Genomic DNA, 27,141 nt, shown 5'->3' with positions numbered 1-27,141 from the left:
GATTTAGGAACCGTGTCATTTGTCAGGAAGAATTTAACTTACGTTTTGGTGCATCAGTCCACAGTTTCCGAATTGAACCTTGAAAATCTCAAGCCTTGAGGACGTGTCTTGGTCTAACGTGACAAAGCGTCTGCAATTCTCGTCCTTGCTGTGGCCCTTGACGTACAGCATTCCATTGAAGCCCCTTTCTGTGATGTGGATCTCAACTTGGACTCCGTCAGAGAGACAGCTGACAACCATCTCTGGCCGAGGGAAGTCTGTCCTGAACTGAATTGTGTTGTCTGCAATGATACAAAAAGAGTTAGATAAATCACAAATATAAATTTAAAAAATCCTGCTCTTACTGCAAAGGACTTCTGGGTCTCCTGAGTAGCCAGCGATGCACTGGCAAACAGCTCTGTGGTTGGTGGCATTGCACAAAGCGTTGATTCCACACCTCTTGATTCCACAAGGGTCTTGGCATGTGTTGGTGGTCTGCTCACAGTATCTGTCGTCGGCGCAGTCGGAATCGACAACGCACTCAGGCGGAGGAGGCGTATCAGTCTTCACACAATAGCCTCTCCTGTCCAAAACGTAGCCAAACTCAACAGGGCAGATGCAGTTGCCTCTCTCATCGACCACCATGCCTCTCTCCAGGTCGCAAACGCAGCGTCCTCTTTCGTCCACCTTCATACCCTTTACCGAAGGACAGTGAATGCAGTCTCCGTTGTGGTCGAGACCAGATCCTGGTGGGCAGATGCAGTTGCCTGACTGGTCTCGAATGAAGCCCTTATCAATGGGGCAGGTAGGAACTGCAAGAAATTAATTATTAATAAATGAGTGGTATAAATCTTTATATTATTTACTTGGCAAGATTTACAAAAATCCAGGCTGCTTTGTTTAACTTTGTAAAATTTATTAACATATATTTCCTAAGATTTTTAACCTTTTCTAACCTCTTTTCCTACCATTTTCCTTTGAGTTTTTACTAAAAATTAATTGACCTTCTTTCGACATTAATTAAGAAAAATTTTCAAATATTGATTTTTCTTACAGAACGACACTCTTGGCAAAGCTTTTACTGTCACATAAATTTATATCGTTCATTTTTAAATTCAGGGTTTAACTTACTGGGAGTGCATTCGACAGCAGCGTCTCCTTGGTAGCCAGGATAGCATTCACAGGTCATTGTTCTGACTGGAACTGTGTCTAGAACCTTGCAATCAGCGTTGATTCCGCACGGTGTTGTTGCGTTGCAAGGGTTGATACACTCCTTGTTGATGCACGCAGTCTGAGATGGGCAGTCTGAATCGCCCTGGCAGCCAAGTTCGACTGGAAAATTGAAAAAAGTTAATACCAAACCTATTATTTTTTTTATTTCAAGCACAAACACTCACTCTTTTCGCATCCTAGTTTTCTGTCGCCAAGATATCCAGGCGGACAAGAACAATCGGCCTTGTGATCAAAGGCAGTGCAAATTGCAGGTGCAACGCATGGATCTTCGACAACACAAGGATTCTGGCACTGCGCATTGAAGCAAGCCTTATCTGACGGGCATTCCGAGTCTGAGCGGCAGCCCACAGCAGAGCAAGCCACCTTGGCGTTGCCACTGAGGCCTGAAGGACATTCGCAGATAGGTTTGTGGTTAACTCCGTAGCAAATGGCTCCTTCGCCGCAGCTGGTGGTCTTGCAAACAGGCACACAATGCTGATTGACGCACGAGTCTCTGCCAGAGCATTCGTCGTCGCTCAAACAGCCAACTGTGAAAGGAAATTTTTAATTTCATTGTAAAATGTCTTATTAATTTAAAGTCCAAACCAAGATATTTATAAATTAATTTTTATTTACCTCTTGCGCACTGAATTTCCGGATTTCCTTCAAAGCCAAGTTTGCAAGTGCAGACAGGTCTGTGCTCTGCAACTCTGCACTCGGCGTTCGCACCGCAGTTGCAAGGATCTCTGCACACTCCATTGATGCAGGCCTTGTCCGTTGGGCACTCGGTGTCAGCTGTGCACCCAACCTTGGTGACTGGTGGAATGGCCTTGCAGGCGCCGTTCCCGTTGCTCACATATCCGTCAGGACACTTGCAGATCATTGTGCGAACTGGTAGCGAATCGGGCACCACTGTGCACTTGGCTGGAGCGTTGCAGGGCCTGTGCTCGGCGCATGGGTCTCCGCAGCGCTCGTTGATGCAGGCGTACGTTGACGGGCAGTCTGCGTCCCTTGTGCACTCTGGTTTCGGCTCAGGTCTGCAGCCGGCACCAGCATATGGATTTCCTTCATAGCCAGGCGGGCAGCGGCACATGGCTGCGTGGGATCTGTTGAAGGTGCCATTATGAGATTACAAAATTAATTTCAAATGATCAAGTTTATTGGAAAGAGCCTTGAAAAATAATTTTATTTGGAAATGAATTGTTTTGTATTATTATGTGTAAAAGAATATTGCTAAACTTAGAAATATGGAAACAATATCTGCATTTGAGCATATAATATAATAAATTAATTGTTAAGATCGTATTTCATTAATTAAAAATGACCATAAAAAATATTTTAGAAAATTAAAACCAAAGAAATGAAAGTTTTTTATTTTGAAATCAAATCAAGGAAAGATTATTTACCTTGGCTGGCAATTGGCGTTTGGCGCGCAAGGTGGTCTGTTGTTGCTGGTGTGGACGCAAGGGTCAACGCACTGAGTGTCAATGCAAGCCCTATCAGAGGGGCAGTCGTTGTTGCTGCGACATCCGACGACTCTGCAACCAACATATGGATCTCCTCTGTATCCGCTTCTGCAGCGACACTGAGCTCTGTAGCCAGAGGTGTAACATTCGGCATGAGTTCCGCAAGGGTCATTGACCAAACAGGGATCGATGCAGTTGCCATTGACGCAAGCCTTTCCAGAATCGCATTCGGAGTTGCTTCGGCAGCCAACTAAAATATAAATTTTTAATTAATACAAGTTACAAACAAAAAATCAGTCAATATTTTACTCATCAGCATATCAAGTAAAAATAAAAATTAGTTGACATACCTGTGTGACAAGCGATGTTGGGATTGCCTTCATAGCCTTCTCTGCAGGAGCAGACAGGCCTGTGGTTTTGCACAAAGCAGTTGGCGTTGTTGCCACAGTCACAAGGATTGCGGCACATTCTATTGATGCAGGCCTCCGTGGTTGGACAGTCAGAGTCTGCGGTGCAGCCAGGAGGAACTGGCAGCACGACTGCTTTGCATTCTCCCGCAGAGTTTGGCACCCATCCCTCGGGACAAGTGCAGGTCATGGTCCTTAGCGGCACGGAGTCGAGAACCATGCACCTGGCGGTGGAAGAGCAAGGTGTAAGCTCTCTGCAAGGGTCTCTGCATTTTTCGCTGAGGCAAGCAAGTCCGCTGGCGCAATCAGAGTCGACTTGGCATTCTGGAGTGTTGAGAGGAGGCGCACGCTCTGCCTGACAATAGGCGAATGGATCTCCTCTAGGCAGTTGCTCTGGGCATCTGCAGCTGGCAGCGTGGTTCTGGGCGTAACAAATGGCATTGCTGGCGCAAGGGGCGCGGTCAGAATACACAAAGCAAGGATCAACGCAGCGTCTGTCCATGCAGGCCCTGTTGCTCGGGCAGTCTTGGCTGACGCGGCACTCGGAGCGCTCGCATTTTTCGAATGGATTTCCTTCATAGCCAGGTTGGCATTTGCAGGCTGCTCTGTGGTTACTTGCGTAGCACTCGGCGTTGATGGCGCAAGGGTTGGACAAAAGGCACGGGTTCAGACACTCGCCGTTGTAGCACTGTTGGTTGTCTGAGCACTCACTGTCAGATTGGCAGCCGACTGTATTGACAAAGAAAATGATTTTTAATATAATAATTTATAAAATGAAATTAATGCTTACTCTTCTGGCAGCCGTAGAGTGGATTGCCTGAGTATCCAGGTTTGCACGAGCAAATGGCGTAGTGATTCTGAACCCTGCAGTCAGAGTTAGGACCACAGTTGCATGGATCGATGCACCGGCCATTGACGCAAGTCTCGACATCGGGACACTCAGAGTTTGATTTGCAGCCAACAATATTCACGGGAGCTATTAAACAGATATTTTTTAAATTTAATTGTGGTTAAATTACATGAATTGTGAACTTACGAGGAATACACTCGGTTTTAGGGTTGCCAACAAATCCAGCAGGACATCTGCAAACTGGATTGTGATTTTCAATATGACAGAAAGCGCCTCTTCCACACGGGTCGCCGACTGCGCAAGGGTTTACGCAAAGTTGATTGCGACAGGACCTCTGCAATGGACAGTCATCATTCACCACGCACTGAGGTGGTGGTGGCAGAGTTGGTGTCTTAGGTTCTGCAATTATTAAAAATTATTAATCATTATTGCTTGATTGTATAGGGTTTAAATTAATACGCACCATTTGTGCACTCAACGTTGGGGTTTCCAATATAGCCAGGCGCGCAAGAGCAGATGGACCTGTGATCTTGTGACGTGCATAGCGCGTTTGTTCCGCATTGGTCCACACGACAAGCCACGATGCAGTTTCCTCTGATGCATTTGTCAGGGTTGGGGCAGTCGTTGTCGATTTGGCATTGAGAAGTGGGTGACACTATAATCACAGGGTTTCATTTTAAACTCATTGTAAATATCAAATTAGTTTTATTTTCAAATTCTATAATACATTTAAGAGAAAACTTACAAATTGGTCTGCAAACTCCGTTCTGGTCAGTGATAGTGTCCGGTGGGCACTCGCACATGACAGTTCTGAGCGGCAAGGTGTCTTGCACTCTGCAATTCTGGTCCGGCGAACAAAGCTGCGAGATTCTGCAAGGATTCTGGCATTTCTTGTTGATACAAGCGTGCTGCGACGGACAGTCTCCGTCTTGCACGCACTCGGGGGCTTCGACAGGCTCGCGAGCTCTGCACTGGCTGTATGGGTCGCCAACTGTACCGGCTGGGCATGTGCACATGGCCTGATGCATTCTTCCAATGCACTGTGCCGACGGGGCGCAAGTGTCTTCTTCGCACACCGGCCTGCAGACCCTGTTGAGGCGGTCGCAAGCCTCATGGTCAGCGCAGTCCTCGTTGTACTGGCACTGGACGGCCACGCAAGATGTGATCGCGTTACCCTGAGTGCCCTGAGGGCAGAAGCAGAGCGCCTGGTGGGCTTGCACTCGGCATTCTGCACCTCTGCCGCAAGTTGTCACACGGCAAGGATCGAGGCACTTTTGTCCAATGCAAGCGCGGTCATAAGGACAATCAGAGTCAACGTTGCATTCAGCTAGAAATAAATTTTGATTGTTAAAATAATACATAAACGATTTAAAAATGAAGCATGTATTTTATTAAAATTAATAAAAACGAGCATAAAAATAATATTGACTCAATTTTGAAGTTTTAAATTTCTAAGTGATTTCCATTTTAAAAACAATTTTATCAGATAAGACTTACGTTTGTAGCATCGAGATTGAGGGTTGCCACCCCATCCATCAGGACAGTGGCAAACAGCTCTGTGTTGTTCTGTTCTGCAAACTGCATCGATGCCGCACCTGTTGCTGACCAAGCAAGGATCCTGGCACATCTGACCAATGCACGCCTTGTTCGTACTGCACTGCGAGTCAACTGTGCACTCTGGCTCAAGAACTGGTTCTGTCACATCAAAAGAATAATTAATTTTCAAGTTTTAGTTCTTTAAATTGAGTTTTTACGTTTGTAGCAGTTGATGAATGGATCACCGCGCAGTCCTGAAGGACATTTGCAGTTAGCCCTATGATTCTCAGGTTGGCATTCAGCACTATTGGCGCAAGGATTGGACATAGTGCATGGGTTGACACACTGTCTGTTGATGCAGGTCTGAGTGGATGGACATTCACTGTCACTCTTGCAACCAGGCTGTTCTAGCGGTGCTAAAATACCAACATTAAATTGTTAACATTTGCTTTCTTAAAATATAATCCTGAAAAGTTCAAATATACAGTTAGCACCTATCAATACAATGAGTGTTGCTGGAGTGAATTTAGATATTATAAGGAACTTTTTAGGGAAAGGGTTTGTGTTGATGTTAGAACCTGAAACAGAAAAATCTTTCCAATTTTGTCAGTAAAATCTGTCACCGTAATTAAGCCAAATAATTCAAAATTTTGTAGATTCTCACCTGGTCTGCACTCAACATCAGCATCTCCCACAAAACCTGGCAAGCAAATGCAAACCATGGTTCTGAGGGGCAACGTGTCAACGACAGTGCACTCGCTGTTGGCTCCACATGGCTTGGTTTCTCTGCACGGGTTCTTGCATTCTCCACTGAAGCACGCCAGCTTGCTGGAGCAATCAGCGTCCATGGTACATTCAGGAGCAGGAGCCAAAACAGGCTCAACGTTGCAAGCGGTGTAAGGATCTCCCATGAACCCAGGAGGGCATGAGCACCTAGGAACGTGATTTGTGACTCTGCACTGAGCTCCAGGTGCGCATCGGCAAGGATCTTCGCAGCGCTCGTTCCTGCACGCCAAGTGGTTGGGGCACTCGTGGTCTGCGGTGCACTCAGGACGAGTGCACTGGCTGTAAGCATCGCCGCGGTAGTTGTCGGGACAGTAGCAGCGAGCCTGGTGTCCTTCAACTCTGCAGCGAGCGCCAACACCGCACTGCGTATATCTGCACGGATCTTCACACTGGCGATTCACGCACGCTTCAGTTGGTGGACACTCAGAATCAGATCTACATCCAACTGAGAGAAAATTTCGAAAATTAATATTTTGTGCTCTGTAAAGTGAATTCATCTTTATTTTTAAACGAATATAATACTTACTTTCATAACATATGCTTTGAGCAGAGCCAGTATAGCCATCCTTGCACGAGCAGATGGGTCTGTGCATCCTGACGTGACATTCAGCATTGGAGCCGCACGCGTTAGGATATTCCGCGCAAGGATTTCTGCATTTCTCGTTGATGCAAGCCTTGTCGTTGCTGCACTCAGAGTTGTCTGTGCATTCGGGCCTTGGAGCCTCAATTGGCTGCCTCTTGCATTCAACACGAGCCGAGCCAATGAAACCAGCAGGGCAACTGCACACAGGGTTGTGATTAACAACCTGGCACAGGGCGTTGAAGCCACAAGCGTCGACGCAAGGATCTTTGCATTTTTGGCCAAAGCAAGCCTTGTCTCGCGGGCAGTCTTGGTTAATGACACATTCAGGGTAGTAGCAAGCAGCAGCGCCGTTGACCACTTTGCATTGACCGTTGACATTGCAAGGCGAAGGATTGCATGGATCACGAATAACTGGAAGAACCATATTTTGATTAAAATATTTTAACGGAAAATTACACAATTAAATTTGTATCTGAGAAAACCAGATACATGATAAAATAATTTAAATATTTACCAGGCATTTCTCTGCATTCGACAAATGGATCTCCGGTCAAAGGTGCAGGGCACATGCAGATCGGGCTGTGGTTGATGACACTACACCTAGCCGAGAAGCCGCAAACTCCAGGGCAAGGGTCAACACATTTCTGTCTGACACAAGCCTTGTCTCTTGGGCAGTCTGCGCTGAGCACGCACTCAGGCCTGCATCCAGAGTATGGGCTGCCGAAGTATCCAGGCAGACACTCACACATGGCGTGTCCGTTGGGGCCAATAGTGCAGCGAGCGTTTGGTCCACACGGTGAAGGGTTGCAGGGGTCAGATTCAACAGGCTCAACTAAACAAGAATTAAAAATCGTTAATATAAAAAATATAATCTCTTGAGCGGTCGTAATTGTGTGAATTAAATAAAGTATATCTCTAAAAAGAAAAATACAAGAATATTTCTTGTCAAAATAGAAGCTCACTTTTCACAGGAACCAACGAGCAAGAGCGGAAGGCGTCTCCAGTTGTTCCCGGAGGACAACTGCACACTGGGATGTGGTTGGTGACAGTGCAAACCGCCTCAAAGCCGCAAGTACCAGGGCAAGGATCCTTGCATTTGTTACGGATGCAAGCCCTGTTCATGGCGCAGTCGGAGCTGACCAAGCACTCAGGCCTGCAGCCTTCGTACGGGTTGCCGAAGTATTCAGGCAGACACTCGCACACAGCATAGCTGTTCTCCTCACGGCAAACTGCGTTTGAGCCGCAAGGCGACGGCTGGCAAGGGCGCTGAATATCAACTGGCTTAGGTTCTGTAAATATTGAACAACAAATTTTAGAAAAGAATGAGCCAAAACAACAGTTGAGTAATTGAGATCATGCAAACATGCTAACTGCCTAGTTTCCTAAACTGACTGATCATGCGTTGGAAACTTGTGACGAATTTCATGCAACACAAATATGTATATGGCACAACATATCTATAGACACACACTGTTTCATGCATAAGACACAATATTGGTGCATGCTAATCAGCTAGTTCGTGCAAAAAAGATTTATAAACGTCTTCGTTCTTCTGATGCTGCGGAAAAGCTGAAAATAACAACCTGCCTGCCTATCTTTGCTAAACCTGTCCTATCAATTCGCACGCTGTTTTACTTTCGAAAGAAATAAGTAACATTGGCAACATAAAAATACCAATAATTTCAAATTAATATAAATCTTACGTGGCTCTGGAGGAGCTGGATAGCATCTTGTGAATGGATCTCCAATATAACCTGTTGGGCAGAAACAGTTAGGAACATGCATCACCACACGGCATTGAGCCTCGAGTCCGCATGATCCTGGACAGGGATCTTGGCATTTTTGGCGAATGCAAGCCTTGCTCCTGTCGCATTCAGAGTTTGAAACACATTCTGGTCTGCAGTTTGGAGGTGACCCAATGTATGTGGGTCTACAAGAGCAAGACGGACTTCCACCAATGTCTTTGCAATCTGCATTTGGACCACAAGGTGATGGGAAGCATGGATCTTGTGCAACTGCTGGCTGACGAGGCGGGAGCGCTGTTTGAAACAAACTGATTATTTGAGTCCTAAAAATTACTGGCATTAACTTACGAATAGGATAGCATCGTGAGAATGGATCTCCCGTCGAGCCAGCAGGACAAGTGCAAATTGCATTGTGATTTCTCACTTCACATCGTGCATTAAGACCACAAGTACCAGGGCACGGATCTTTGCACTTTTGATTGATGCAAGCTTCATTCTGTCTGCATTCAGAGTTGGTTACGCACTCTGGTCTACAAGAAGGTGGCGTGCCAATAAAACCAGAAAGGCACGAACAAACAGCTTGGCCGTTGATATCACGGCACTGACTGTTCGGGCCACAAGGTGATGGGTTGCAAGGATCTTGGATTTTAACTGGCTCTGCAAAAAAATATTAAATAAAGCAACAGACAACTCGCAACAGTGAAATATTTTACCATAGGGATTGCAGATGACGAATGGATTCCCTGTGTAGCCAGCATTGCAACTGCACATTGGCACATGGTTTACAACATCGCATCGAGCGTTCTGACCGCAAGTGCCTGGGCAAGGATCTTTACACTTCTGTCTGATGCAAGCTTTGTCTCTTGAGCAGTCCTGGCTGATGACGCACTCTGGTCTGCAGCCTTGGTATGGATCTCCGTGATACTCAGGAATACACGTGCAAACTCCGTCTCTGCAGTTGGCGTTCGGACCACATGGCGATGGATTGCAAGGGTCAGTGATAACCGGTTTGGGCTCAGGTGGTTTCGGGTAGCAGTTGACGAATGGATCACCAATGTAGCCAGCAGGGCAAGTACACATGGGAGTGTGGTTGATCACAGAGCACTGAGCACCAGATCCGCACGAACCAGGGCATGGGTCGCTGCATCTCTCTCTCATGCAAGCCTTGTTGCTGGCGCAGTCAGAGTTGACTGAACACTCAGGTCTACAGTTTGGCGGGCTGCCGAAGTAGTTTGGCAAGCAGGCGCACGAATGAGTGCCACCAATGTCTCTGCAGGTTGAGTAAGGGCCACAAGGATTCGGCAAGCATGGGTCAACAATGGCAGGCTGCGTTGGACGAGGCGGAGGTGCTAAATAAAAAGAAAATTTATAACCTGGAAATATTATATTTTTTAATTTCAACTTACGAGGAATAGGGTAGCATCGAGAGAACGGGTCTCCTGTATAGCCTTGTTGGCAGCTGCAAATCGGACTGTGGTTGATAACGCTACATTGAGCATTTTGGCCGCAAGTGCCAGGGCAAGGATCTTTGCATTTCTGGCTAACACAGGCTCTATTGTGAGGGCATTCAGGGTTAACCACGCATTCCGGTCTGCAGTTGGGCGGGCTGCCTTGATATCCAGCAATGCATGAGCAAACAGCTTGTCCGTTAATTTCTCTGCACTGGCTATTTGGTCCACAAGGTGATGGCTGGCATGGATTTGTTGGTTCTTGTACAACAGCTGGAAATGAATGTTTTTTTTTATAAGAAATGGAAAAAAAATATTTTTTAAATACCAACCTTGTGGGATCGGACTGCAGTATCTGAATGGATCACCAGTATATCCAGCAAAGCAAGTGCAAGTCGGCAAGTGATTTATGACTTGACACTGCGCGTTGGGTCCACATGTGCCTGGGCAAGGATCCTTGCACTTTTGATTCACACAAGATCTATGCGAAGGACAGTCCGAGTTGACCACACATTCAGGTCTGCAGCCTTCGTAAGGGTTGCCAAAGTAGTCAGGCTGGCAGATGCAAGCGCCAGCACCGTTTTGCTCTCTGCAGATTGCATTGGCTCCGCAGGGAGAAGGAACGCAAGGTTTGACAGCAGGTCTTGACTCTGTTACTAATGGCACGGCACACTGCCTGAACGGATCTCCTTCGTAGCCTGGTTGGCAGTAGCATTGAGGAGTGTGGCTGACAACTCTACACAGGGCATTGTTTCCACAAACCCCTGGGCAAGGGTCACCGCATTTTTGGTTCATGCAAGCTTTGTTACTCGGGCATTCACTGTTGCTGACGCATTCAGGCCGGCAGTTTGGTGGCGCGCCAATGTATGTCGGCAAACAAGAGCATGATGGGCTTTCTCCTCGGACTTGGCATTGAGCATTAGGACCGCAAGGTGATGGCTGGCATGGATCCGTGGGAGTGACAACCGGTTCCGCTATTATTAATTCATAATTAGTTTCAACTTCAAAATATGAAAAGCGAATAACATACGTGTTGGATAGCATCTTGTGAATGGATCTCCTGTGTATCTCGTTGGGCAGCTGCAAATGGGATTGTGATTGATCACACTGCACTTTGCTCCCACGCCGCATGTTCCGGGACAAGGATCTCTACATTTTTGATTCGAGCAAGCCTCAGTAAGCGGGCAGTCAGTGTTAACGACACATTCTGGACGACAGTTAGGTGGTGAGCCCATAAAGCCAACAATGCACGAACAAACAGCTTGGTCATTGATTTCTCTGCATTGACTGTTCGGTCCGCATGGAGATGGGTTGCATGGTTGTGTTTTGATTGGTTCTAAACAAATAAAGCAATTAAATTACTCCGGGAACTAAATCAAATTATATTCAAAATTTACCTTGAACGGGATTGCAGATTATGAATGGATTTCCACTGAAACCAGGGTTGCAGCTGCACATAGGAACATGGTTTATAACATCACAGCGTGCATTTTGGCCGCAGGTTCCTGGACAGGGATCTTTGCACTTTTGCCGCATACAGGCCTTCTCCCTGGGGCAATCTTGGCTTATAACGCACTCAGGTCTACATCCCTGATACGGGTCTCCTTGGTATTCAGGTAAGCAGGTGCACGCGCCATCCCTACACTGAGCATTTGGTCCGCAAGGTGATGGGTTGCAAGGATCAGTGATAACAGGCTTAGCTGTAAGGAAAATAAAATTATATTCTGCAATCCTCATGAGTTCAAAGTTAACTTACGATCTTCAGGTTTCGGTTGACAACTAGTGAAAGGATCGCCAACATAGCCCTGAATGCAAGTGCACATTGGCAGATGGTTTATTACTGTGCACTGAGCATTATAGCCACAAGCGCCTGGGCATGGGTCTCTACATTTTTCTCTCATGCAAGCCTTGTTGCTGGCACACTCAGAGCTCACAATACACTCAGGCCTGCAGTTTGGTGGGCTGCCTATGTAGCCAGGCAAGCAAGAGCATGATGGGTTTTGCCCAACAGCCTGGCAAACAGCATTTGGCCCACAAGGAGATGGAACACAAGGGTTTGTGATAACAGGCTCTGGCCTCTCTTGTGGAGGAGCTAAAATAACGAAATTTTATTTAAGGTTTCTGAATTGTAATTTAGTCTATTTGTAACTTACGAGGAATAGGATAGCATCTTGAGAAAGGATCTCCAGTGTACCCTTGAATGCAAGAGCAAATGGGACTGTGATTGATAGCCTGGCAATTAGCATTTTGTCCGCAAGCACCGATGCAAGGGTCAGTGCACTTCTGATTGTTGCAAGCCCTGTTTTGGGCACATTCAGCACTGACAACACATTCTGGTCTGCAGTTTGGTGGGCTTCCTTGATAACCAACTTGACAAGAGCAAACAGCCTGTCCATTTATTTCCCTGCATTGGCTGTTGGGGCCACAAGGAGAAGGCTGGCATGGGTTTGTAGGTTCAGAAAGAACAGCTGGAAAGAAGTAAACCATCAGTTACAAGAGGAGTTCAAATTATTTATTAAGAATAAAGTAATATAAAAAAACACTTACGTTCAGGCTCATGAGGTCTGCAGAATCTAAATGGATCCCCAGTGTATCCTGGGAAGCAAGTACAAGTAGCTTGATGATTCACAACTTGACATTGAGCATTTTGTCCGCATGTTCCAGGGCAAGGGTCTTTGCATTTGCTGCTCATGCAAGCCTTATTGGAGGGACAGTCGGGGTTGATGGTACATTCAGGTCTGCAACCCTCGTACGGATTTCCAATGTATTCTGGCAAGCATGTGCAGGCACCAGCTCCGTTTTGCTCTCTGCACTCGGCATTAGCTCCACATGGCGATGGAACACAAGGCCGAGATTGCTCAACAACTGGCTGTCTAACTGGCGAGCATTGAGTGAACGGATCTCCTGTGAAGCCTTGGATGCAAATGCACATTGGGGTGTGGCTGACAACTCTGCATTCAGCGTTGGCTCCGCAAGAGCCAGGACAAGGATCACCACACTTCTGATTAATGCACGCCCTATTACTCTGGCATTCGCTGTTGCTGACGCACTCTGGTCTGCAGTTTGGTGGAGCACCAATGAAGGTTGGCAAACAAGAGCAAGATGGGCTGTCTCCTCTGACTTGACATTGGGCATTTGGTCCACATGGCGATGGTTGGCAAGGGTTTCCTTGCGGTTGAACAACAGGCTCAGCTATTAACAATGAAGAAACAATTAACATTCATTATTTAAAATGTAAAATAAAAACTCACGTTCAGGATAGCATCTTGTGAATGGATCGCCTGTGTAGCGAGATGGACAGCTGCAGATTGGATTGTGGTTAATGACGCTGCATTTTGCTCCAATGCCGCAAGTTCCAGGACAAGGGTCTTTGCATTTCTGGTTGACACAAGCCTCATTTTGACCACATTCGGAACTTGTGACACATTCTGGTCGGCAAGAAGGTGGCGATCCAATGAAACCAGGTACACAGGAACAAACAGCCTGTCCATTAATTTCTCTGCACTGACTGTTTGGCCCACAAGGGCTTGGTTGGCATGGTTGTGTGACAACAGGAGCTGTGAAAAAAATTGTCTGGTATTGTACATTGTCTTATTTGAAGATTTGGTATAATGTTTACCTGGCGCAGGTCGACAAGAAATGAATGGATCTCCTTGCATACCAGTAGGACAACTACACATTGGAATATGATTGCTCACAGTACAAATTGCACTCTGTCCACAAGTTCCAGGGCATGGATCTCTGCACTTCTTTTGCATGCAAGCTTTTTCTCTGGAGCAGTCAGTGCTGAGAACGCACTCTGGCCTGCAACCCTGATATGGGTCGCCCTGGAATTCTGGTAAGCATGTGCATTGGCCGTTTCTGCATTGAGCATTTGGCCCACAGGGAGATGGATTGCAAGGGTCAGTTTCAACAGGTTCGGCTGCAAAAAATAATATTCTAAGATAAATACTTCATAGGATAAATAGACTTACGAGGAGGTGGTGGTGCAGGGCGACAACTGGTGAATGGGTCGCCAATATAGCCTTGGATACATGTGCACATCGGAATGTGGTTGTGAACGTTACATTCTGCGTTTTGACCGCAAGAACCTGGGCAAGGGTCTCCGCACTTCTCCCTCATGCATGCCCTGTTGCTCGAACATTCAGAGTTCACAACGCACTCAGGTCGGCAATTTGGTGGTGCTCCAATATATCCAGACAAACAAGAGCAAGAGGGAGCTCCACCAATGTCTCTGCACTGAGAGAATGGTCCACAAGGTGAAGGTTGGCATGGGTCCTTGTAAACGGCTGGTTCTTGTGGTGGTGCTAAAAAGAAGTGGAGTTTAAACTAAATTGTTTTAACAAGTTATAACCATCCTTACGAGGAATAGGATAACATCTTGTAAATGGATCGCCAGTATATCCTTGTTGACAGCTGCAGATTGGACTGTGATTAATGACGCTACACTGAGCGTTTTGTCCGCAAGTTCCAGTGCAAGGATCAGTGCATTTCTGGTTGTTGCAAGCACGATTTTGAGCACATTCAGCACTGACAACGCACTCTGGTCTGCAATTTGGAGGACTTCCTTGGTATCCAGGAATACAAGAGCAAACAGCCTGTCCATTAATCTCCCTGCACTGACTATTTGGTCCGCAAGGTGACGGTTGGCACGGATTTCTGGGCTCTTGGACAACAGCTGCAATTGAAAAGTTTAATTACAATCATTTTAAATAATATTGTCATTATTTTTTTGATCAATGACTGGAGAATGATTATATAAATCATATTAAATTTAAATCAACTTACGTTCAGGAGGATTCGGGCTGCAAAATCTGAAAGGATCTCCAGTATAGCCGGGGAAGCAAGTGCAAAGTGACTGGTGGTTCACGACTTGGCACTGAGCATTCTGGCCACACGTTCCTGGGCAAGGGTCTTTGCATTTGCTGCTCATGCAGGCTCTGTTCGACTGGCAGTCAGTGTTGATGACACACTCAGGTCGGCAACCCTCGTAAGGGTTTCCGATGTATTCAGGCAAACAAGTGCAAGCTCCAGCTCCATTCTGCTCTCTGCATTCCGCATTGGCCCCACAAGGCGAAGGAACGCAAGGTCTAGTTTGTTCAACAACAGGTTCTCTGGCTGGCAAACACTGTGTAAATGGATCACCAGTGAAGCCAGCAACACACAGGCACATTGGTGTGTGACTGACGACTCTACATTCAGCGTTAGCACCGCAGGAACCAGGACAAGGATCGCCACACTTTTGGTTGATGCAGGCTCTGTTGCTTTGGCACTCACTGTTGCTGACACATTCTGGCCGGCAATTTGGCGGTGCTCCAATATAATTCGGCAAACAAGAGCATGACGGACTTTCTCCTCTGACCTGGCACTGAGCATTTGGTCCACAAGGAGAAGGCTGGCAAGGGTTGACAGGAGCAGCAACTGGCTCGTCGACAATGGGAGTACAGCGGATAAATGGATCTCCAGAATAGCGAGGTGGACAACTGCAGATAGGATTGTGGTTGATCACGCTGCATTTGGCATTCAGACCGCAAGTTCCAGGACATGGGTCTCTGCACTTCTGGTTGTTGCAGGCTTCGTTTTGAGCACACTCAGAGCTTGTGACACATTCAGGGCGACAGGATGGTGGTGAGCCAATAAATCCAGGAACACAAGAGCAAACTGCTTGGCCGTTTATTTCTCTGCATTGGCTGTTGGGACCACAAGGAGAAGGTTGGCAAGGCTGAGTCAAAACAGGTTCTGGAAAGTGGATTAATATGATTAAATTTCACATTCTTTCAAATGAAAATAAATTGAAAAAATTTATAAGGCACAAATTCAATTTCAAGTCACCTCTGACTGGTCTGCATTCAATAAACGGACTTCCAGAGAATCCTGGTGGGCAACTACACATTGGAATGTGGTTGCTAACAGTACAAACAGCGCCAGTTCCGCAAGTTCCTGGACAAGGATCGACACACTTTTGCCTGATGCAAGCTTTGTCCCTTGAGCAATCTTGGCTCAAGACACATTCAGGTCGACAGCCTTGATAAGGATCACCCTGATATTCAGGAATACAAGTGCAAGCTCCATTTCTGCAATTTGCATTTGGTCCACATGGTGATGGGTTGCATGGGTCTGTGACAACTGGTTCTAAGATAAAAAAATTGTTATAATACAAGTAATTTTGATAACAAAATATAAATAATACCTGGTGGTGGTTTAGGTGCTGGTTGACAGTTGACAAATGGATCTCCAACGTATCCTTGAATACATGTGCACATAGGAATGTGGTTAAACACCGAACATTCTGCGTTCTGACCGCAAGATCCTGGGCATGGGTCCCTACATTTTTCTCTCATACAAGCCCTGTTGCTTGAGCACTCAGAGTTCACGACGCATTCTGGTCTACAGTTTGGTGGTGAACCAATGTAACCAGATAAACATGAGCAGGAAGGTGAGCCTCCAATATCTCTGCACTGAGAGAAGGGTCCGCAAGGTGTAGGCTGACAAGGATCCCTGTTTACAATTGGTTCTCTTGGTGGTGGCGTCGCTATATATAAAAATTATATTAATACAAACTCTTCATACCAAGTAAATGAGCGCAATAATTACGTGGTATCGGGAAGCATCTTGTGAAAGGATCTCCTGTATAGCCATTTTGACAGCTACAAATTGGACTGTGATTTATAACTTGGCAGTTTGCGCTTTGACCACAAGTTCCAGTGCAAGGATCAGTGCACTTTTGGTTTGAGCAAGCTCTATTTTGAGCGCATTCAGCGCTGACCACACACTCAGGTCTACAGTTCGGAGGACTGCCCTGATATCCTGGCGTGCAAGAGCAAACTGCTTGACCATTTATTTCTCTGCATTGACTGTTTGGACCACAAGGGGAAGGTTGACAAGGGTTCCTCGGCTCTTGCACCACAGCTGTTTGATATTAAAATTCAATTTGATATCCATTTAGATATAAAATATGACTTACGTTCAGGTGGAGTTGGATTACAGTATCTGAATGGATCCCCTGTGTAGCCAGGGAAGCATGTGCATGAAGGTTGGTGGTTGACAACCTGGCACTGAGCATTTTGACCGCAAGTTCCTGGACAAGGGTCCTTACATTTGCTCGACATGCAAGCTCTGTTGCTGCTGCAGTCAGAGCTGACGACGCATTCTGGACGGCAGCCTTCATATGGATTTCCTATATACTCTGGCAAGCATGTGCACGCGCCAGCTCCATTTTGTTCCCTACATTCTGCATTTGCTCCACAAGGAGATGGTACACAAGGTCGAGATTGTTCCACAACTGGTACAGCTGAAATATTTTGACATATTCCTTCCAAAATTCGATACAATAATAAGGGAAATTAGTTTTAAAGCGCTTTGATTAATCCTAAACACCGAGTTGTCATTTTTGTCAGTTGCAATCTAACTACCTTTATAATAAATTGAATTTATATGAATAGCTATGAGCATTTTAGGTACCAAAAATTTCCAAGTGAATAAACTCCAAATTTCAAAAAAAAATATTGTAAATAAGTTAAAAATCTTACGTTGAGGGAAGCATTGGCTGAACGGATCTCCAGTGTAGCCGACAACACAAACGCACATTGGAGTGTGGCCAACAACTCTGCATTCAGCATTGGCACCGCAAGACCCTGGACAGGGATCTCTGCACTTCTGGTTGGTGCAGGCGCGGTTACTTGGGCATTCGCTGTTGCTTACACACTCAGGTCTGCAGTTAGGTGGCGCACCAATGAAATTAGGCAAACAGGAGCAAGATGGACTTTCTCCTCGAACTTGGCATTGAGCGTTTGGCCCGCATGGAGATGGCTGGCAAGGGTTACTTGGAGGCTGCACAACTGGTTCAGCTAATTTTACAACTATTTGTAAATCTGATTATATTTCCACCAGGATAACTTACGTTCAGGATAACATCTGGTAAATGGATCACCAGTATATCGGCTTGGACAACTGCAAATAGGATTGTGGTTGATAACGCTGCATTTCGCGCCAACACCACACGTTCCAGGACAAGGGTCTTTGCACTTTTGATTAACACAAGCCTCGTTCTGTCCACATTCCGAGCTTGTTACACATTCTGGACGGCAAGAAGGCGGTGATCCAATGAAACCAGGTACACACGAGCAAACCGCTTGCTCATTGATTTCTCGGCACTGGCTGTTTGGACCGCAGGGGCTTGGTTGGCATGGTTGAGCTTTTACAGGAGCTAAAGCAAGATATAATATAATTAATATGTTGTGAGTAGAAAAAAATGAATCGCTCTTACTTGGAGCAGGTCTGCAGGAAATGAATGGGTCTCCTTGCATGCCAAATGGGCAGCTACACATTGGAATGTGGTTGCTCACTGTGCAAATTGCGCTCTGTCCACATGTTCCTGGACAGGGGTCTCTGCACTTTCTCTGCATGCAGGCTTTATCTCTAGAGCAGTCTGTGCTCAACACACATTCTGGTCTGCAACCTACATATGGATCTCCCTGGAATTCAGGCAGACAAGTGCAAGAGCCATCGCGACATTGAGCATTTGGTCCACATGGTGAAGGATTGCAAGGATCAGTTACGACTGGTTCACCTAAAAAAATATTTAGTTCAAAGCAAAGTCAAAATTTTAATAAAAAACGTATTACGTGGTGGTGGGGGAGCTGGATTACACGCTGTGAAGGGATCACCAACGTAGCCTTGAATACAAGTACACATCGGTATGTGGTTGAAGACTGAGCACTGAGCATTCTGGCCACAAGAACCAGGACAAGGATCCCTGCATTTCTCTCTCATGCAGGCCTTGTTGCTTGGACATTCAGAATTCACTACACATTCAGGTCGGCAGTTAGGTGGAGCTCCTGTGTATCCAGACAGACAAGAACAAGAAGGTGCTCCACCGATATCTCTGCATTGAGAGAACAGTCCGCAAGGAGAAGGCTGACAAGGATCTCTGTAAACTGCTGGCTCCTTAGGCGGTGGAGGAGCTATTTAAAAAATATATTTAATAACAAAAAAACGGTGAGAGACAGACAAACATACGAGGAACGGGATAGCATCTTGTGAATGGATCGCCAGTGTAGCCCTGCTGACAGCTACAAATTGGGCTGTGATTAATGACGCTGCACTGAGCGTTTTGTCCGCAAGTTCCAGTGCAAGGGTCAGTGCATTTTTGGTTGTTACAAGCTCTGTTTTGAGAGCACTCTGCGCTCACAACGCATTCTGGTCTGCAACCTGGTGGACTTCCTTGGTATCCAGGCAAACATGAACAAACAGCTTGTCCATTAATTTCTCTGCACTGGCTGTTTGGTCCACAAGGTGATGGCTGACAAGGATTTCTGGCCTCTTGAACAACAGCTGTGGAAGAAATTTAATTAATCATTTGAGTAAACAATAGTTTGATTAAATTACGTTCAGGAGGATTTGGACTGCAGTATCTGAACGGATCACCAGTATACCCTGGGAAACAAGTGCAGGTTGCTTGGTGGTTTACAACTTGGCACTGAGCATTTGGTCCGCAAGTTCCAGGGCATGGGTCTCGGCATTTGCTGCTCATGCAAGCCTTGTTTGATTGGCAATCGGTGTTTACGCTACATTCAGGTCTGCACCCTTCGTATGGGTTTCCGATATATTCAGGCAAACAAGTGCAAGCTCCAGCACCATTTTGCTCCCTACATTCAGCATTTGCACCACAAGGTGACGGGACACACGGCCTGGATTCCTCAACTACTGGTTCTCTAACTTGCAAACACTGCGTGAACGGATCTCCAGTGAAACCAGGGATGCAGGTGCACATTGGTGTGTGACTGACAACTCGACACTCAGCATTAGCACCACATGAACCAGTGCAAGGGTCTCTGCATTTTTGGTTCATACAAGCTCGATTGCTTTGACACTCGCTGTTGCTAACGCATTCTGGTCTGCAGTTAGGTGGAGCTCCTACAAAGTTCGGCAGACAAGAGCATGAAGGACTGTCACCCCTGACTTGACACTGAGCATTTGGACCGCAAGGCGATGGTTGACACGGATTTGACGGTCTGGTAGTCACTGGCTCTTCACCTGAATTTTTTTAAATTATTAGATACCTTTCCATAACTGATCAGAAAATGACTTACGAATAGGAATGCAACGAATGAATGGATCTCCACTGAATCTAGAGGGGCAGCTGCAAATGGGGTTGTGATTATTAACGCTGCATTTTGCGCCTACACCACATGTTCCAGGGCAAGGGTCTCTGCATTTTTGGTTGCTGCAAGCTTCGCTGAGAGGACACTCTGAATTCGTGACACACTCTGGTCTGCATGTCGGCGGACTTCCAATATAACCAGGCACGCACGAGCAAACAGCCTGATCATTGATTTCCCTACACTGACTGTTTGGTCCACAAGGTGATGGTGTGCATGGTTGTGCTTTGATGGGCTCTATTTGAAAAAAAAAAGAATAATTAGACATAAGTAAAAACCGAAGCAAAGTAAGAACAAACCTCTGTGAGGTCTACATTCAATGAATGGACTTCCAGAAAATCCAGGTGGACAACTGCACATGGGAACGTGATTGATGACGTCACACCTTGCATTTTGACCACAAGTTCCTGGACAAGGGTCGACGCATTTCTGTCTAATGCAAGCCTTTTCTCGGGGACAGTCAGTGCTCAAAATACATTCAGGTCTGCAACCAACGTATGGATCGCCTTGGAACTCAGGAAGACAAGTGCAAGATCCATCTCTGCACTGAGCATTCGGCCCACAGGGCGAAGGGTTGCAAGGGTCGGTGATGATAGGTCGTGGCTCCTCAACAGGTCTTGGTCTGCAATTCGTGAATGGATCGCCGACATAGCCTTGGATGCATGTGCACATTGGCGTGTGGTTGACCACCGAGCACTCAGCTTGGAAACCACAGGCGCCTGGGCACGGGTCACGACATTTTTCCCGCATACAAGCCTTGTTGCTTGGGCATTCTGAGTTGACAATACATTCAGGCCTGCAGTTCGGGGGCGCTCCAATGTAATTGGCGAGACATGAGCAAGATGGCGAACCGCCAATATCTCTGCACTGAGAATAAGGTCCACATGGTGACGGCACGCATGGGTCAACATGAACTGGTTGCTTTGGTGGAGGTGGAGGAGCTAAAATAAATTAAATTAAGAGTGGAAATCAATACGGTTTGAATTTTCGTACGTGGTAGTGGTTGACATCTAGAGAACGGATCTCCAGTGTATCCTTGGTAGCAAGTGCAAATCGGGCTATGATTTATGACTCGGCACTGCGCGTTTTGGCCGCAGGTTCCAGCGCAAGGGTCAATACACTTCAGATTGCTGCAAGCTCGGGTTGCTGGGCATTCAGCGTTAACAATGCACTCTGGTTTGCAGTTAGGAGGGCTGCCTTGATAGCCTGGAAGGCATGAGCACACGCCTTGCTTATTGACGTTTCTGCATTGACTATATTGGCCACAAGGAGATGGCAAACAGGGGTCAACTTCCTCTTTGACTGCCAGAACTGCAAGTGTTAGTCGAATTTTAATATTTAAATGAAGTAAGAAAAAAATTATTTTGGTAATTATTTGTGGAATTTTCTAAAAAAAGGTCAATAATATTAGGTACCTGGCTGGGGAATGAGTGAGCAATATCTGAACGGATCTCCTGTGTAACCCTGTCTACAACTGCACGATGGAGCATGGTTATAAACAATGCATTCAGCATTTGTGCCACAGGTTCCTGGACAGGGGTCTGCACATTTGTTGAGCACGCAAGCCTTGTTGTGTGCGCAGTCAGAGTTTGAGACACACTCTGGTCTGCATCCTTCATACGGGTTTCCAATATATTCTGGCAAGCACTTGCAAGCTCCAGCTCCATTTCTTTCCTGGCAAACAGCGTTTGCTCCACAAGGTGATGGTGTGCACGGGGATAATTTTTCAGCTACTACTGGCTCTGTGGTAAATTTTTTATTAGGGCATTGTTCAAAGGCTTAAAAGTGGCTCTGCATTAGTTTTCTTGGCGCTGCGTGTTTGCGTGGCAATAATTTTGGCACTTTGCGCGCTGGTGCAAGCATTTGCTTTAGAGGTTTAATATTTATATTGCTGCAGGGATATCTATTTAAATATTGGATTAATATAATTTGCGCTAACTACTCTCAAAATATACTAAATTATTAATTAAATACAAATTATAGCATTAAATTTTATACCTGAAAGATACAATCTGAAATGAAAGGTTGTAAATTATGACAAAATACAATATCAAAGGTACCTAAATATGCTCATAGCTTTCAGAAGTGATAATTTTTATGTAATATTTTTAACGGATCAATTCCTTTACCTAACTCAACGGCTTCTACAGAATTATAAAAGTTAGATATCAAAAAGCACTCTACTAAATATAATCTTCAATGTTGCGATCCTCTTCATGAGTTGGGAGACAAAACCTACCTTCATGGTGTCTCCAATGAACGCCTTCCAACCTGAAATCATGCTACTCTTCCACCAACACACCATCACCACCTCCACCCAAAACAAATCCAAAATATTCAGATGTGGGTACACAAGCAGTAAGCAAAGCATGCCAATTCTTTTTCGAGAAACTCAACCCACACCTGGTGTGTGACAAGCAAGAAAACATGTCAATGGTACGTCACCTTGCTGGCGTGTGCAGTAGCTGAATGGATCTCCGGTGTAGCCGACGTCGCATGTGCACATGGGAGTGTGGTTTACAACACGGCATTGCGCGTTTGATCCACAAGCTCCCACGCACGGATCCTGACACTTTTGGTTTACACAAGCTCTGTTGCTGGAGCACTCAGGATTAATAACACACTCTGGCCGGCAGTTAGGTGGAGCGCCGATGTAGTTTGGCGAGCAAGAACAAGCTGGGCTGTCTCCACGCACCTGGCATTGCGAGTTCGGGCCGCAAGGTGAAGGCTGGCATGGGTTCAGCGCAGGTTTTGGCGATTCAATAGCTGTAAAAAATAATAAAATTGTTGTGTTTTAAAATAGACCAAAAATAAAATAATATCCTGTTAAAAACTAAATTTAAAGTACCTTGAATAATGTAGCATCTGCTGAATGGATCTCCTGTGAAGCCCTGAGAGCAACTGCAGATGGGGTTGTGATTGACCACCTGGCAGCGTGCGTTTTGTCCGCATGTTCCTGGGCACGGGTCTCGGCATTTTTGGCTCAAACAGGCTTGTGTCAGAGGACACTCAGCACTTGAAACGCACTCTGGCCTGCAGGATGGTGGTGTTCCAATGAATCCAGATACGCAAGAGCAAACAGCATGACCATTGATTTCACGGCATTGGCTGTTCGGTCCACAAGGAGATGGCGAACAGGGGTTGGATCGCTCAACTAATATTGAAAAATTGATATTAGATGAATAAAGATGAAAATAATTTTTAAATAATAAACAAGAAAAATAACAATGGCTTCAATTTAATATTAAATTTTCACTCACCAATCGCCTCAACGTATCTGCAGTTGACAAATGGATCTCCCGACGTGCCCTCAGGACAAGAGCAAGTTGGAATGTGGTTGATGACGTCACACCTAGCTCCTTGTCCGCAGGTTCCTGGGCACGGGTCAGTGCAACGTTGGTTAATGCAAGTCTTCTTGCGGTCGCAATCGGAATTGAGCACACATTCAGGTCTGCAACCTGTGTAAGGATCACCAAAGTAGTTCTGCATGCAAGTGCAGCTGCCGTCTCTGCAGATGGCATTTGCACCGCAAGGTGATGGATTGCACGGATCAACAGGCCTCTTAACTTCTTGAACTGGAAAAATATACAATTTTAGTATAAACGTCAGTTATGAGAATTGATATATCTTACCAATAATCCTGCTGCATTGAGTGAATGGATCTCCAGTGTAGCCTGATTGGCAAGTACAGATCGGAATGTGGTTCTGTACTCTGCATTCGGCGTAAAGTCCGCACGATCCTGGGCAAGGGTCTCTGCACTTTTCAGCAATGCAAGCCTGCTGGCTGGGACACTCGGTGTTGACCACACATTCTGGCCTGCAGTTGGGCGGTGCACCAATGAATCCAGACAAGCATGAGCACGACGGACTCTCTCCAACCGTTCTGCACTGGCTGTTGGGCCCGCAAGGATTAGGCACGCAGGGATCTCTCTTGACCTCAGGAGCAGGTGGCGGAGGTGGTGGCTCCCTGAAGCATCGGTTAAACGGATCTCCCGTGTAGCCTGCAGGACATGAGCAGATCGGGTTGTGGTTGATGACCTGGCAGCGAGCATTGAGACCACAGCTTCCAGCGCACGGGTCTCTGCATTTGTAGTTGCTGCAGGCTTTGCTGATGGGACATTCGGTGTTGACAACACACTCAGGTCTGCAGTTTGGTGGGGAGCCAATGTACTCTGGCAAGCACGAGCACACTCCTTGGCCGTTGATTGCTCTGCACTGGCTGTTCGGCCCACATGGCGATGGGTTGCAAGGGTCAACGACACTTGCCTCGGTCACAGGCAGCTTGGGCTGTAGACGACAAGACGTGAATGGATCACCGTAATAGCCTTCGAAGCAGTTGCAGGTTGGCACATGATTCAGCACTGAGCAAATGGCGTTTTCACCGCAGATACCAGGACATGGGTCTTTGCACTTGCTCTGAATACATGCACGGTCAGTAGCGCAATCTGAGCTGTGAACACACTCGGGCCGGCAGCCTTCGTATGGATTGCCAAAATAATCTGGAATGCAAGAACAAGCTCCTGCTCCATTGCGTTGTTTGCATTCAGCATTAGCACCGCAAGGGGAGGGTTCGCACGGATTGATGATTTCCTCTGAAACAAGTGAAATTTTTTTGTTAGTATGAAAAAAATTAAACCAAAATGAAATTAACTATTTGAATTATAATAAGAATTAATGTGTTTTGAACTGTGTTGGTATTTTTTAGAGACAAAATTAAATAACTTTTACCAAAGAAACAAAAATATAAAATTAATCTTACTCTGTTGGATGATGCACTGGATAAATGGATTTCCAGTATATCCCGGCGAGCACGTGCACATGACAGCGTGGTTCACAACTTGGCAAACAGCATTTTCTCCGCACGATCCAGGACAAGGATCTCTGCACTTGTTGTTAGAGCAAGCCTTGTTTGATGGGCAGTCTGGGTTAATCACACATTCAGGCCTGCAGTTTGGTGGCGCTCCGATGTAATTGGGCAGACACGAGCAAGAGGGAGTCTCTCCTCGCACCTCACACCTTGAGTTGGGTCCACAAGGGTTAGGCTGGCAAGGATCTCTCTTGACGACAGGCTCAATAGGAGGAGCTAAAATTAAAAACATAATTATAAAAATTAAATAAAAACCAACAAAACTACGGCTTACGTGGCAAATCGTAGCAGCTTCTGAATGGATCACCAGTCTGTCCCTGTCTGCAGCTACAAATCGGGCTGTGATTGATTACCTCGCACCTGGCATTGAGTCCGCAAGCACCGACACAAGGGTCAGTGCACTTCTGATTGACGCAAGCCCTGTTTGAGGCGCACTCTGAGCTGACAACGCACTCAGGTCTGCAGCCAGGTGGAGTGCCTTGATAGCCAGGCAGGCAAGAGCAAATGGCCTGTCCCTGTATCTCCCTACATTGGCTGTTCGGTCCGCAAGGTGATGGCAAGCAAGGGTTCTTCTTCGCTTCTGGAATCTTTTCTTCAGGTCGGCAATAATTGAACGGATCTCCAGTGTAGCCAGCAGGACACGAGCACACTGGGATGTGATTAATGACGTCGCAAATGGCACCTTGGCCGCACGTGCCGGTGCAAGGGTTCTTGCACTTGTTTCTGAGACAAGCCTTGCTCCTGTCACATTCGTCATTGATGACGCACTCGGGACGGCAGCCTTGGTATGGATCGCCAAAATGCTCTGGAATGCACTCGCAGACCGCGTTTCCATTGGATTCTCTGCAGTTTGCGTTTGATCCGCAGGGTGACGGGTTGCAAGGTTCATTCACAACTGGAGCAGGTGTTGCTGTTGGAAAAAATATTAGTATTTTGATAATTCATTTGATACTTTAAAAATAAAACAAGAAATTTTTCTTACATGGCGGCAGGAATGTGCATTGCGTGAATGGGTCTCCAGTGTATCCAGTATCACATGAACAGACTGGAGTGTGATTAATAACATGGCACTTGGCGTTGACTCCACATGATCCAACACAAGGGTCCCTGCACTTGTTGTTGATGCATGCGAGTTGACTAGGACATTCAGCACTCAAAACACATTCTGGTCTGCAGTTTGGTGGTGCTCCAATGAAGCCAGGCAAGCAAGAGCAAGCTGGTCTATCTCCAACGATTTGGCACTGAGAGTGTGGTCCACACGGCGATGGCACGCATGATGGCGGTCTCTCTGTTGTCCTTTGCGGCTCAACAACGACGGCTAAATAGAAATTGTTAGTAAATAAAATAGAAATATTTTAAGTGTGTTTACGTTGAGGGCTGCATCTGACGAAAGGATCTCCAATGAAGCCAGAAGGACAAGCACAAATGGGATTGTGGTTCTTGACGGTGCAATGAGCTCCTAGGCCGCAGGTGTTGGGGCAAGGATCGGTGCATTTCTGCTGAGTGCAAGCCTTATCAAGCGGGCACTCAGAGCTGACTACACACTCTGGCCTGCAATTGGGAGGCGAGCCAATGTACGTTGGCAAGCACGAGCAAACTGCCTGCCCGTTGATTTCTCTGCACTGGCTGTTGGGCCCACAAGGCGATGGCACACAAGGATTGATTCTCGGTTTTTCTATTAAAATTAAGAAAAAATTGTCATATTTCACGTCAATAGGGAAACTCTCTTAAGTTTACCTGTCACAGGAATAAGTCTGCAGGCGGAGAATGGATCTCCAGAGTAGCCAGGTGGGCAGTTGCAAGTTGGCACGTGGTTCAAAACCGAGCAGATGGCGTCTTGTCCACAGGTACCAGGACAAGGGTCGTGGCACTTGAAGTTGACGCACGCCTTCACACTAGGGCAGTCATTGTTCGACTCGCATTCTCGCTTGCAGCCGGTGTAAGGATCACCAAAGAAGCCTTGCAAGCAATAGCAAGCGCCGGCTCCGTTTCTTTCTCTGCATTCAGCATTTGTTCCGCAAGGTGACGGCACGCAGGGATTCTGAGGAGTTCTCTCGGGGGCTACAAATAAATAGCATTCTTTGTTTAAATTTAAAATTCAC

At 46.3% G+C, this 27,141-nt stretch overlaps 1 protein-coding gene across 5 annotated transcripts in view; it reads right to left on the bottom strand.

Annotated features, from left to right (window-relative positions):
• Positions 1-27,141, bottom strand: part of dpy (dumpy) — a 122,226-nt gene that overhangs the window by 2,437 nt on the left and 92,648 nt on the right. For all 5 annotated transcript variants that reach the window (XM_065489588.1, XM_065489587.1, XM_065489591.1 and 2 more), the window contains 55 exons: positions 26,777-27,100; positions 26,409-26,714; positions 26,022-26,357; positions 25,314-25,949; positions 24,932-25,255; positions 23,805-24,764; positions 23,433-23,747; positions 23,021-23,326; positions 22,618-22,938; positions 21,588-21,914; positions 21,166-21,483; positions 20,472-21,113; positions 20,104-20,409; positions 19,400-20,047; positions 19,031-19,345; positions 18,637-18,975; positions 18,279-18,581; positions 17,913-18,218; positions 17,542-17,859; positions 16,977-17,303; positions 16,607-16,921; positions 16,203-16,544; positions 15,845-16,144; positions 14,801-15,751; positions 14,376-14,690; positions 13,987-14,319; positions 13,632-13,934; positions 13,264-13,569; positions 12,560-13,204; positions 12,166-12,480; positions 11,769-12,104; positions 11,410-11,712; positions 11,043-11,348; positions 10,345-10,986; positions 9,971-10,285; positions 9,278-9,913; positions 8,913-9,221; positions 8,523-8,858; positions 7,782-8,108; positions 7,334-7,651; positions 6,763-7,230; positions 6,115-6,681; positions 5,669-5,866; positions 5,412-5,609; positions 4,660-5,241; positions 4,378-4,569; positions 4,101-4,313; positions 3,855-4,040; positions 3,008-3,793; positions 2,598-2,907; positions 1,828-2,297; positions 1,377-1,739; positions 1,111-1,311; positions 345-791; positions 43-281 (listed from right to left, as the gene is read on the bottom strand). In XM_065489588.1, coding sequence (XP_065345660.1) covers positions 43-281; positions 345-791; positions 1,111-1,311; positions 1,377-1,739; positions 1,828-2,297; positions 2,598-2,907; positions 3,008-3,793; positions 3,855-4,040; positions 4,101-4,313; positions 4,378-4,569; positions 4,660-5,241; positions 5,412-5,609; positions 5,669-5,866; positions 6,115-6,681; positions 6,763-7,230; positions 7,334-7,651; positions 7,782-8,108; positions 8,523-8,858; positions 8,913-9,221; positions 9,278-9,913; positions 9,971-10,285; positions 10,345-10,986; positions 11,043-11,348; positions 11,410-11,712; positions 11,769-12,104; positions 12,166-12,480; positions 12,560-13,204; positions 13,264-13,569; positions 13,632-13,934; positions 13,987-14,319; positions 14,376-14,690; positions 14,801-15,751; positions 15,845-16,144; positions 16,203-16,544; positions 16,607-16,921; positions 16,977-17,303; positions 17,542-17,859; positions 17,913-18,218; positions 18,279-18,581; positions 18,637-18,975; positions 19,031-19,345; positions 19,400-20,047; positions 20,104-20,409; positions 20,472-21,113; positions 21,166-21,483; positions 21,588-21,914; positions 22,618-22,938; positions 23,021-23,326; positions 23,433-23,747; positions 23,805-24,764; positions 24,932-25,255; positions 25,314-25,949; positions 26,022-26,357; positions 26,409-26,714; positions 26,777-27,100 — 21,350 coding nt within the window. The remainder of the gene's footprint in view (positions 1-42; positions 282-344; positions 792-1,110; positions 1,312-1,376; positions 1,740-1,827; positions 2,298-2,597; positions 2,908-3,007; positions 3,794-3,854; positions 4,041-4,100; positions 4,314-4,377; positions 4,570-4,659; positions 5,242-5,411; positions 5,610-5,668; positions 5,867-6,114; positions 6,682-6,762; positions 7,231-7,333; positions 7,652-7,781; positions 8,109-8,522; positions 8,859-8,912; positions 9,222-9,277; positions 9,914-9,970; positions 10,286-10,344; positions 10,987-11,042; positions 11,349-11,409; positions 11,713-11,768; positions 12,105-12,165; positions 12,481-12,559; positions 13,205-13,263; positions 13,570-13,631; positions 13,935-13,986; positions 14,320-14,375; positions 14,691-14,800; positions 15,752-15,844; positions 16,145-16,202; positions 16,545-16,606; positions 16,922-16,976; positions 17,304-17,541; positions 17,860-17,912; positions 18,219-18,278; positions 18,582-18,636; positions 18,976-19,030; positions 19,346-19,399; positions 20,048-20,103; positions 20,410-20,471; positions 21,114-21,165; positions 21,484-21,587; positions 21,915-22,617; positions 22,939-23,020; positions 23,327-23,432; positions 23,748-23,804; positions 24,765-24,931; positions 25,256-25,313; positions 25,950-26,021; positions 26,358-26,408; positions 26,715-26,776; positions 27,101-27,141) is intronic.

This window comes from Cloeon dipterum, chromosome 4 (genome assembly GCF_949628265.1).
Source record: "Cloeon dipterum chromosome 4, ieCloDipt1.1, whole genome shotgun sequence".
Lineage (NCBI taxonomy): Eukaryota > Metazoa > Arthropoda > Insecta > Ephemeroptera > Baetidae > Cloeon > Cloeon dipterum.
This window is presented reverse-complemented; position numbering and strand designations above follow the sequence as displayed.